Source organism: Lemur catta, chromosome 16 (assembly GCF_020740605.2).
Source record: "Lemur catta isolate mLemCat1 chromosome 16, mLemCat1.pri, whole genome shotgun sequence".
In the NCBI taxonomy this organism is placed as follows: Eukaryota; Metazoa; Chordata; class Mammalia; order Primates; family Lemuridae; genus Lemur; species Lemur catta.
In genome coordinates this window covers 41,404,172-41,417,159 of record NC_059143.1, presented here as the reverse complement: position 1 = coordinate 41,417,159, position 12,988 = coordinate 41,404,172, and the positions used below count along the sequence as shown (strand labels likewise).

Genomic DNA, 12,988 nt, shown 5'->3' with positions numbered 1-12,988 from the left:
ACTGATCTGTGTAAAACAATTGTAAGAGGTAAAGACAGAAAGGTAGGAAGGTTCCACATTGTAAAAGACCTTGTCTTGAAGACTTCATGAATTAAAATTGTTTATGGTTTATTTATTAGGATAGTAACATGAACCCAGATGCTGCTGTTGTTTTGTTTCCTAAGATTAGTTACCCAGCAGAGTACAGGATGGATTAAAAGGTAGAAAGAATAGGTAGAGTACCCAATAACAAAAGTCTAGGTATGAGAATATATGTCTATAAATTAGAATGGTACATTAAAAAAAAAAAAAAAGAGGTGAGGGAGACCTAATGGAAAGACTTGGTGATTAACTGCATAGCAGGAATGTGGGAAGAGGGAGTAGTGAGCACAGTCCTATCTCTACTCTAACAACCTCTTCCTTCAAAGTGAGAAGCATCAGAAATTGTAACTACACAGGTCTATATGTAAGATTTCATATTCTAGAGTCAATTATCACAAGAGAAAAAAGAAACTCTCTGATTATACTTGGTTTTACCAAGGTTTTAATCAAGTACCTTTTTCTACTTAACCTATTCATTTTTGTGTCTTCTCCGTCATATAGCATGTTTTGTAATAGAATGAAAAGCAAACACGTAGAAGATATAGAAAAGTTGATGATGTAATGGCAATATATTATGAACTAGAAATGTAAAATCAAATCTCCACTGTATTAAATGCTGCCAGCAAAGAGTCAAATATGTGAAGAAAATACTTGCTACGAAAACCTTCCACTACTAATAACAAAAGACTAACTACTACACTATCTCTTGATTCTCTTCAGCAATTTTAGTAACATAGCAAAAACATTAAATACATCAAAATAAAAGCATAAAAATGTTTTTTTAAAATTAGTCTTAAGGAAAAATAACATAGTCAATAAGACTTTACTTGTATGAAAATCTGAGCCCCGACATACATTTTTGGTTATCCATGCTTTATGTATGTTTTTCAATAGACATATAAATATACATTAATTCATAATTCTCTGCTATATTTTATTAGATACTTAAGTTCAAAAAGATGACTCAAATACATATTTCATGAAGCATATGCAAAAACAGAAATATTGGGAAATCATGGAGGGCAGAAAATAAATACAAAGGAAAAAACTAACAGAACAAAGTAAACTGAAAAGATTTCATACACTAATTTCTAATAATATTTGTGAAGCATTACTGATATCTGCATTTGTCCAAGAACACCTAACAATTATATCTACAGGCATGGAAATATGATGTGGGAATCACTTTTGGTACATAGCAAAGGGGCAGATAAGAATGCTGTTTATGCTTGGTAATAGTTAGATAACAAGAACATTTTGTAACATCAGTCATTACTTTCAGCATACCTGTTTCCCAATCAAACGGGATTCTGACCTTGTCAAAGGCCTGTGGGAATGACACTGCACACTTACTGGGAATATCAAATGTGAAGAATGAGACAATTGGCCCCTGAAGCACATAAAGGGCTCCATGTAGAAGCAGCCACCACCTAGCTCAGTGTCCCACCTTTAATAAGCTCATTAAGTAGGAGTCAGGAAGTTCATCTGGCCAAATCTTTACTATATAGAGACGTGAAAGAATAATTTTCATGGCCTCTACATCACTATTAAATTGCTATTGCATGTAATAAGGATGTCAAAATAAAAGAATAAAAGATTTTGGACCTCTAGCTCTCTAAATTTTATATTACTAGCTTCAACTTCATTTCATTAGGAAATATACACTGAAAACACAAACTATCCATGTGAAGGGGGAAAAAAACCCTAAAAAAAATGCTGCACAAATATATAAAGGAAAGACATTTTAAGTATTTTTTAAGCTAGAAACATTAGTATAACTTAAAACAGCAAACAGAAAATTGCCCAATGGTGTAATACGGCTTCATTTGTTAAAAATACCTTCCTAAAACACTAAGAAGGGGGATCAAGTACCTCCTCAGAGTTTAAATACATTTCATACATCAAACCCTGGCCGAATCTGATTTATCTAGCTTCATTTTTTATTTATTTAATAAATAAATAAATTTTATAAATAAATAATGTCAATACCTTCAGGATGTACCTTACTGACTCCCCAGAGACCTTTATATCACTAGCTACAACCTGAACAGCAAGGAGAAAAAAAATGTATACCTCCTATTATGGTTGAAATCCAAAATAAATTCAGTTTCTCTATTGTATTTATCTTGATTTCAGAATGTCATATTGACTTACTGTTTACCCAAATCTTTAGAAAGTAATTTGTAAAATTTCAATATTACATATTGTGTTTAATCTAAATTGAGCTTAATTATACCAAAGTGATTATAAGAATAACACCCTCCAATATCCCTGTAGTTAGGGCCTATTTGTCATTTTCTTGTATAATAATTACTGGAAAAGTAACTGTGTCTTTCAGTAAGGCCTCATTTGTGAATAATTTCATATTTGATTCTATATTGTTTATAAATACATTTAAAGTATCCTAAATATTCAAGTATCATATATTTAAGTATCAAAAAAATTTAGAAAAATGATACTATCTTCATCATATTTAAACAAATCCTAGACAATTTTACTATACTTTTCTATTTAAGATACACCAACTTAATATTCATATTTTAATGCAATGTTTTATGAACGTCATTATTGCTAAAAGAACTTTCTTTAATACTAATTCCCAAAGAAACTATGTATAAATGTAGGTAAAATCATACTCCCAAGTTCAATGAAGTAATGTTAAGCAGTATGTTTCTTTAATAACAATAGGAATTACACACACATGCATGTACACATAATTACAAATGTACAAGTACATACACATACATACATGTATATACACTTAAATTCTGTTTACCACATATCAGGGAAATATTATCTCAGTTTATTCTCTCAGCACCACTGTAACATAGGAAATATTATCATCCTAATTTTGCAAATGAGGAAACTGAGGGACAAAATTCCAGTGACTTGGGACAGGCACAGTGATAGCAAGTGGTCGATCCTCAATTCAAACTAGTATGACTCCACAGCTGAAGACAAACACTCTGTATTTACTTTGTGAGGAGGAGCAAACAGGCAAACACAAGACTATCCTATTCAGCAGAAAAGATATAACATAAAGTAATACAAAAGGAAGATATAAAATTATATATATAGCATGATAGCAATTCTGTTTTTTAAAATGCCCAGAAACAGACTAGAAAGAAACACGCCAAAAATGTTAACATTTACCACTGAGCAATGGGATTTGGGTTCATCCTTCTCGTCTAATGCTCTTGTGCTTTTAAAATTTGACAGAGTATGAATCTCTTTTACAACCAGATAAGAGAAAGAACAGTTAAGTGCAAAAGCAAAGAAGTTTGACAGACTTCAAGAATGCTGCTTCTTGTCAAGATTGCCTATGCACTACCAGTTTAAATGAGGAAAATAAATAAAACATTACTAAAGATTATGGCTACTTATTCCAAAAAGGCTTATGAGAATTCCCTATTGCCCAACAGTACAAGTAGAGTTATGTGTACAGTCTGACTTCAAAAAAGACTATTTAAAACAAAGATGAAGAAATGGAAAAAAATTTAGTAGAAATATTATACAGTACAACTAGGAATCTAAAGAAAAGTTTTAATCACTGATAGATAATTATTGAAGATTGTAAAAGTAGGATAGAATGTATTTCCCCAAAGCCTAAACTAATGAACATTTAGTTATGTACTTAAAGATTTCCTCGGAAAACCATGGCAGTCTGTGTTACATCATTGCCTGTGCTTTTATGCTAAGCGTTACTTGCCCTACATTGCACCCACGCATACATAACATTTCTGAAATGTGAAATTTTAAGTGTTCTCTCTAGAACTTGAAACCTTCACTTCAATTACCTCCTACAATTAACTGCCCAGCATTACTTTTCTGCTGTTCAAAGAAAAGAGGGTTGTATACATCCCATTGTTCCCGAATCTAAGGCAAAATGTTTTCTTCCTCTTGCTCACAGTTTACTTCATGAATTATACAGAAATCACTTATCTTTGCCGTCTGTGTGTCTGTCCTCATCCGTATATTGTCTTCAATTATATGCCTTCAAAGGTTGCTGAACTATTCTACAAGTACTTGGCACAGTACCACAATTAAGAGTACCATGTTTGGAAAAAGCAGTAATTAGAAATAAAAGTAGTAACCTTCTTACATTGTAGGGCTTTTTTCCTCATAGAAAAGATTTTTAATTTCTAGAAAATCAAATATACACATTTGATTTTCACTTGTTCTTACCAGTATCCATCTGCCAGACATACACAGAGCCGTCTGAACATCCTACTACCAAGTAATCATCAGAAGGCCTCCATTTGATCACTTGAATAGGGAAAAGGTGCCGAGACGCCAACATGATGCATTTTTTCTCCCGCAAACTTAGAAGTCCTACTGAATGGTCACTGGCTACAGAGCAGATGCAGTGCTGCACTCTTGCCTGAAAAGAATAAACCCCAATTATATTTAGATTAAATTTAGAATAAAATGGATCCTGTCCTCAATAATTTAAACCAAAATTAATTATACATTCACTACCACTGAAAACCAACCACAATTTTAGGTGGTGTTGAAAAATGTGTTGCTTTACATCATACGTAACACCCAGTTAGATCATCAAAACACTTCTAAAAATACTAAATTGACCCTACATTATAGATTGTACAAGACGCCCTGGAATATCTGCTGTTCAAACTGGAAGATGACCTTACTAAAATGATTGCTCTATCTGTGCAGGCAAAGCTGGGAAAAAAATTGATCTGTTATTAGGTGTTCTCTTTCTACACTATGAACTTTCCTTTGTTTGCAGCTGGAGCTGCTTTCTGCAGTGCTTCCTTCTGTGACTCTGTCGTTTGGATCCACGCTCTTCCCTGCATCTTTGCTCAAAAACAATACCCTCGCTGTCCCTCTGCCATAATCATTTCTTAGAAGCCACAGTTAGTTGCATTACCTCTACGTACACAGCCCTGTCTCCTTCACAGCTTCAGTCTATAATGTCAGCAGGTGCATCACCTCAACTAACCAAACAATAGCCAATTACACATTCTGCTATGTATTTTCTGCTCATCTCTAGATTTTGCCCTTCAATTAATTCCTTTCTTGAACCAGATGGAATATAAATAATCAAATACAGTAAAGATTTTCACTAGTAACAGAATCTACAACCTACAAAATTAAAAATTAAAGTTTTTAAATTTTTGTAAGACAATTTGTAGGCAATTTAAAACTTAACTATTTAGTGACTTATTAGATTATGCTTTCAGGTCATCCGGGGGGAAATCATATGCAAACAGCCATCTGCAATAAATACTGTGGCTATTTATTGATGATGAGGCCCACTGCACTACATATATACTTCTCCTTATATGGGATCTAAAGTAGAAACCTGTCAACCCTCACCCTCTGGCCTTCTCGTAAGCAAACAGACCATTTTTAACTAAAGCTCAGTATCTCACTAATTCCCCAAATGGGAAATGTTAACAGGGATTAGGTGAATAAAAGGGGGAAAGGGTGGTGGCCAAACATGCATGAGAAACACAGATGCTAAGTAGTTGTTGGTTTTAATCACAGAACTTCCAAGAACATTTATAATGCTGTGATCATAATTATCCTACAAGGAGATCCAACATCATTCATCTCTAAATTTGTTTGATCATGGTAATTTTATTAGACCTAGTTTTAGAGGAACACACTTTGGGGAAAGCTGCTATAACTGGTTCCTTTCATGTTTTGGCTGCTAAGAAACTCAGGACTCAATTTTCTATTTATAACAGTGCAGGATCTTGAGAATCCGTATCTGAATGTGGACTCTCAGTGGTCTCATTTGCTTTCTTCTTTCATTTTTTTCTCTTCACCATGATTTAGCTCTATTTTTATCTTACTGGATAAAGTTTATTTTTGTAAACCTAAAATCAATTTTTGAATGAAGCAGGGCATTAACAAAACAAAAATAATAGCAAGATTTGACTATTTACTTTGTTCTTAAATTCACGTTTTATTCTTTCATTCTTTGTTAGCTTTATTTGTGCTTTTTGTATCATATTAATAATAATTTAAACACTATCAGCACAGCAGGTGTTTACTAATTTTAAGGGTTAAGAAAACTAAGTTCAGAAAAATGATGTTATAAACCTTTATTAAAACATTATATAGAATTTTCTAAAGCATTTGTTAAGCTTACTTATCTCATTTTCCTGGTAAGCATTCAACTGAATCTTACCAGGGAAGTGATTTCTTTCTTTAAAAAGACATATTAAGAACCAAGGGGCAGTTGACTTCTGGGACAGAAAAATTAGTTTTATAATGAATGAATAAATCAAAACAAAGTGGCAAACTATTAAAAAAATTACATTTAGGAATGTTAAAATAAAACTAGGTAAATATATATACACACACAAATATAAAAAAATATACACACATGCACACACACCCCCATGAGGTCTTTATTTTGAATTATTTCACAATCCATATTTATCAATTGCACCAGGAATACATTGCTAACTTAAAACAATAGATAGTTTAATAGAATGGATGCTTTGCATTCCTACAGATTATCATTAGTACTGACTTGTCAAATATATCCATTATTCATTTTATAAAAAGGGATGGTTGCTACATTACTGGTTAACAACAATTTTCTATTTTGCCACATCAATCTACCAAAACGTAGTCATTTTATTTATGTCTCTCATCAGAGAAACAGTGATCTTTTTCTATGGATGTGAATAACTAAGAAGAATGATTCGTAAACAGCATTCCTTTTAATCTATTCACATATTTTCATCAGGCACTGGTCAGCCACAGTATTTATATATTCATCACTACTCTTGATTCTACTACTTCAACTCATGAGCTCTCCAAACTCTTCTTTAAAAATAGCTAATCCTTAATTAGTGCCAAACACCTAACTGGCCTACTTGCTCTGTGATCCCCAACCCCCAGCCAGGTACTGGTCCATGGCCTCTTAGGAACGGGCCATGCGTTGCCTCCTGAGCTCCGCATCACCCCTCAACCCCTGCAAACACACACACACACACACACACACACACACACACACACACACACAGAGCCAGGTACTGGTCCATGGCCTCTTAGGAACGGGCCATGCGTTGCCTCCTGAGCTCCGCATCACCCCTCAACCCCTGCAAACACACACACACACACACACACACACACACACACACATCTCCCTCCCCCTTCCACCCCCACTCCTCTACCCCCACTGGTCCATGGAAAAATTGTCTTCGGTGTCTTTGACACAGGTCCCTGGTGCCAAAAAGGTTGGGGACCATTGTACTTACTAGTCCCCAAGTCCGAAGTCATTTCATTAATGTTCAGATACACTCTAGTTACTCTTTCAAAAAGCAGAAAAAAACAAAGCATGACTCAATATGAAGTTTTGCCAATATTCTTTACTATGTTAGGTGTTCCCAAAATTATGATCTGTTGGAGATCTCAGTATCTGAGGTGATGCAAAGCTACTGACAACCACTGAGCTATGCACTCTCTCTTTCTGTCAAATATCTCCTTACTGTAGTTTATAATTTAGCAGAGAGAGGACTAGAGCCATTAAGCAAACAAACCAAAAAAAGCTTTCCCCTTCCTATAAACAACTTGATCTTGGGCATTATCAACCCCTCCTGGAAATTTCACTGTCAGAACTTTCACCCTCCCCATAGATATGCAAGCAGACAATTTCAAAGATTCAAGAAAATGCAATCCATCTTCGTAAGAACACTTAAAAGCTCTACATCATGTTATTACTCTTATATAGCAAAATAAAGGTCATAAAAAACAAATATTAAATAATAGCATAGCATCTGCTTTAAAAAGTAGATTGAGATGTAATTTTCTGAAGGTTAAAAGAAAAGACCTTTAACTCCAAAAATTCTAGCTTTTCATTTCCACATGATGTATTTTCTTCAAACACATATATTTACCTAAATGTTTTTAAAAGCAGTTTTATTCCTCTTTCACATGGTGCAATAATAATGAAAATCGGCAAACGACATGCTCCACCAACAATACAATATTTGGTCCAAAATAAAAATTATATACCATCCCTGTAAATGATCATAAGTATCTGAAGAGTTAACTTTAGCTTTACTGTAATAAGAAATAGACTGGAAATAACCAAAATAATCGAGAATGAAAACAAAAAAAAAAAATCAATATTACTAAGCCCAAGAAAGCATAGTTATTAGAGGTACTTAACTCACAAGAAAAGATGGTTCTCTGCTTTTTAAATATAGATTAAAATAAATCTAATTTTTCTTCTTTCGAAAAAATGCTCTTCCAACTCGTATAAAGAAAACTGGCCTAAAGTGGAAATGGTCCAATACAGTAAAACCTCATTAATTTTGATTCTACTAATTAATTCTGAGTTGATGGTTACCTTTGCAGCCTGTGTGAAAACAAATTAATGGTATAAACAAAGCAAATGTCTAGCCTATTTAAATGTAAAAGGAAAAAAGACCATTCAAGCGCCACTTTGGTATTAATTTTAATTCAAACAATGAACAGAGTAATGATAAATAATTCTCAGCTATTCATTAAATGAAAGCACTTAAAAGATTTGCTAAACACAATTAACTTTGTTTCCTCTTATCTGTCCTCAAAATTATTAAAGAAGCACTTCTTAAAGAATATTTTATAACTCCTCTTTCTTCTTTTTAGACCCAGCTTCCTCCAGATGAGTTGAATTCAGCACAGTTCCTTCATTATTAAATTCTAGAGATCTGGGTTACTGAACACCCACTTCACCTACAATGACTAATTCTATAATTTGATTAATTCTATTCTACTTCACTTTTTTCCATTTCAACCTTGAAAAGTCACCTAAACATAATTGAACACCAAGGGTATTATAACAAGATAATGTATAAAACATTTAAACTGTATAATTAAAAATACAATTAAAAATGTAAACCTGATATCTTGAACTAAACTTATTTGAAAAGCATCTATGCTCCAAACTTTTTTGATCACACATCCATTCACTTAAAAAATTTTGGAATGTGCTCTTAATGTATTTATATTTATAAATTAGATATATGTACTTCTGTGCCAATATATCATGTACATTGTAAAACATGCACAAATATATACGTTAAAAGGAGGACTCAAAGTTTAAATAAATAAATTTAAGATGAAACGAAAAATTGTCTTAAATGTCTCACTAATATTAGTACCTTCATGTTAGATCAGTCAAAACCTCAAGGCACAATATATATCCTTAGGAAGGTTTCATTGTTAATGATAGTGTATGTGAATACATATTTTATATAATTATGAATTTTTTGGCTGTCCTCCTGCAAGACTGCACAACAATCATTGAAACTCATAATGTGGATGATGAACAAATATTTATTTTTCATTAGAAATATATTCATTCATATTTTCTTTGCCCCTTTTGTGAGAGCTACATTTAGAACTATACAATATAATCTGCAAAAGCAAACACATTTTAACTGAAAGCACAGGGGGTCAAAGCAACTCTGGCACCCTGCTTGAGGCATGCCCACTCTTGCCCCAGGCAATACATGCCCATCGGATGTGTGAAACCAATGAGGGCACCAGTGTCCCTCCCTATAGTAAATGTTCATAATGCTCAATTTCTTAATAAAATAAGTGAATAAATAAAAGTTCTAATATTTTCTTCCCATACCCCAATTGACTGTCTCACATATTCCACTTCAATAACCACTGCTATCAACTGACTTAAAGAGTATAAACAAATTCCATTTAAAAAATTTTATTGTTGTGGGACAGAACTTGTGCAGCATGGATGGAGCATCTCATCAACTTGGCTAGTATTTTACAGGTGAAAATTATTCAAATTCATGTTCCAAACACCATACTAATTATGCCCTTGAAGCAATATGCACCAGTGATATCAAGTATCAATCAAAAGTAAAGGTTAACTGTAAGCAACAGAATATATAAGTAAAAACTCTATTTTTATTTGATGAAAAAACTAAGATAACTGGGGCAAGAAAAGGGAGAAAGATACTGGGCCCAAACAAGTATATTCCCAGGTCCATTATTATTTTTCAAAGAATTCTAATCCTAAACCAAATAAAGGCTCACTGAATTTGCCAGTAAATAATCCTCACAGTACATTAGTGCTGAACAGCAGAATGCCACAAGCTATCACAGAATCTGATAGAGTCAGAATATACCACCTAGGTCATCCAGTCTGACCTTACGCATTTTACAAGACTTCATTTTAAACCATTCCCAGAAACCTCTTATGTAACCTGTTCCTAAGCATCTGCCATGAATTACAGAAATTAGAGATAGCTAGTTTAGCCCATCTACTAGCTCTCTGGGGAGATGACTCCACTTTATAACAGTTCCCAATGCAAATAATATGTATTTTTTATTTTCTATGTTTGCTAATTTGTTTTCTCAACTAAATTACTCTTTTTCTTCATATCATTTCAGGAGTAATCTCTTATTTGCCCAAAACAATTTTTCCCTTTGTCTAAATAGTCTCTAAATAAATATTTGAACACTCTATTGTCTATTGTCTCTCCTTTTAAATATGCCCATCATTAGACAAGCTATAAATGACCAGCTTCTTTTGCTCATAAATCAATCCCACCGTTCTCTTAATCATTATATCTCGTACTTCCCAGAACTCTTTCTATGGAACATAAATGTAGAGATAAGATGCATCATTTATCACTTTTAAATATTCTACCTGAAGGGGAAAAAATAAAATTAAATGTTAACTTCATTTCTACACTTTCACAAAACTAGATTTAAAAAAAAGTTTCAGAAATGGATTCTTCCTAAAAAAAAAAAAAAAAAAAAAAAGTAGAAAAAAAAGTAGAGGGCTGTTTCTTTAATGGTTATTTTAGAAAATAAGACCATGTGGTCCAACCAAAACACTGATTAACCAACTAATTGGTTAATTACATTCTATATGAACAATAATACTTTTAGGAACTAGTTTTAACATTTTATTCACTTGTATACAGATGATAAAAATGAAGAAATAGTGGGCTAATTAGAATTCTTTCTTTCTTCAACTGCTTCCTTATGAGTGAAACAGCAAAAAATATGAAAAGTTTAATAAGATTAAGAAGATATTGCCTATCAGAGAAAAAAGATTTCTTTAAAACAATGACATTGCAATAATTTGTTAGCTTAGGGAAGAACAGATCATTTTTATTCTTATCTTATCCCACACACATAAATAAATTTCACATAAAGTATTTTATGTTTGTTTTTATAACAGCCATTGTTTTTAATCAAGACTTATCAAATTTCTGGGTGCAGTAGGATTTCAAGCTTCAAAAATATGAAAGAAGCTAGACAAAAAAAAGATAAACTGGATTACATAAAAACCAAAAATATATGTAGGTTAAAAAAATTTCAAAAGTAAATAATAAACCAGAAGAAAATTCCAACCATAACAGAAGCCACGTAAGCTTAATATTTTAGTTTAGAACTCATACAAAACCTAATATCCCCAAGAAGAAAATAAGAAAGAGCAAAAGACAAGAAGAAATCTGTCTAGTGATTTTTTAATCTGCCCATTTGGCCTTAACCTATTTATCTCAATCACACTTATCTCCTTACAAGAAATAAACACTGAATTTACACACCTCTGATATAACCACAAAATACATTTTTTTTCCTTTCTTATGGAAACACATGGGTTAATAGACACTGTCTCCATTATTCTAACTGGAGATGCTGAAAGGATCTGTTTATCTCTTTCCTACTGGTGAATTAATAAATAGAACATATATGCTAAAAGTACCTCTTTGTTTCAAAAAGATTCTGGCTTGCTTTTTAAGTCTACATAAGAAAAAAAAAAACCATAGAGAGGCCAGGGGTGGTGGCACATGCCTATAGTCTCAGCTACTCAGGAGGCTGAGGCAAAAAGGATAGCTTGAGCCCAGGAGTTTGAGGTTGTAGTGAGCTATGATGATGCTGCACTCTAACCTGGGCAGCAAAGCAAGACCCTGAGTCAAAAAACAAAAACAAACACAAAAAAAACAAACAAAAACAGAGAAACCTAACCTTCAGTGTCCACATTAGGCAAGAATACTATGCCTAGCCCATAATTTATGCCCTAAGAAGAGCAATAAATGGAGTCAAACTCCCCCCTTGATCATCTGGGGTCATTCTGGCAAAGGCTGTAATCTACCCACAAATGTCCAGATAAAAATGAACAGCTTGGGCCTCTCAGACAGTTGAAAACCCCAATATTCAGGCAATGAACAGGAAGGTGCAATACTTAGTGCCATACTTTCCAAGGAATCAGTAAAACCCTTTTATCTAGTTGCCATTTCTTGGTGTCTTGAAACTTCTAGCTCATGAAATAAAAAGATGCAAAGGTAGACTATCAGAAAAAGGGGGCTCATCCCTAATTTGGGCAGATTCTAAAACCACCTGGCCATAGTTGAGACACCAGGAAATAAAAAGTAGTTCCTGATACAGGAATAAAGTGTATCTACAATAAAGTCATTTGAGCACTGAAAACAATTGTACAAACTGCCCAGATTTAGGCCTTTATCATCCAAATAAGGACGTAAATAACTGAAAATAGAAGTAATAACAACAATAACAATAATTTCATAAGCTCTTGTCACAGGCCAGGCATTACTTTCAAATGTTAACCGAACATGTCACAGAAAGTGTTGGTAGGGCTCAGAGATGTTAAGTAACCAGCTAACGCCCACCCAAGATGAAGACACAACTCCAGATCTGTAGGGTTCTAAGGCCCTGTTCTCACTGACCTGACCAACCATTATTTCAGGCTCCACATGCCTACAGCAGGGTGTTTTCTCCAACTCCTTTTGAAAGTCTTCATCAATGACTAAGAAAAACCATGATAACGACTCCAAAAAGAGAATCATCATATAAAAACTAACTTTTTTTTTGTTTTTAGTATACATTCTTCCTTTCTAACCTTTTCTCATCCATTTTCATTTCACTTCACTAGCTTGTC

At 33.3% G+C, this 12,988-nt stretch overlaps 1 protein-coding gene across 5 annotated transcripts in view; it reads right to left on the bottom strand.

The window, feature by feature from the left end:
- The window catches only part of WDR7 (WD repeat domain 7), a 277,915-nt gene that overhangs the window by 225,506 nt on the left and 39,421 nt on the right, over window positions 1–12,988 (bottom strand). For all 5 annotated transcript variants that reach the window (XM_045527974.1, XM_045527973.1, XM_045527977.1 and 2 more), the window contains one exon: window positions 4,267–4,462. In XM_045527974.1, the coding sequence (XP_045383930.1) occupies window positions 4,267–4,462 (196 nt within the window). The remainder of the gene's footprint in view (window positions 1–4,266; window positions 4,463–12,988) is intronic.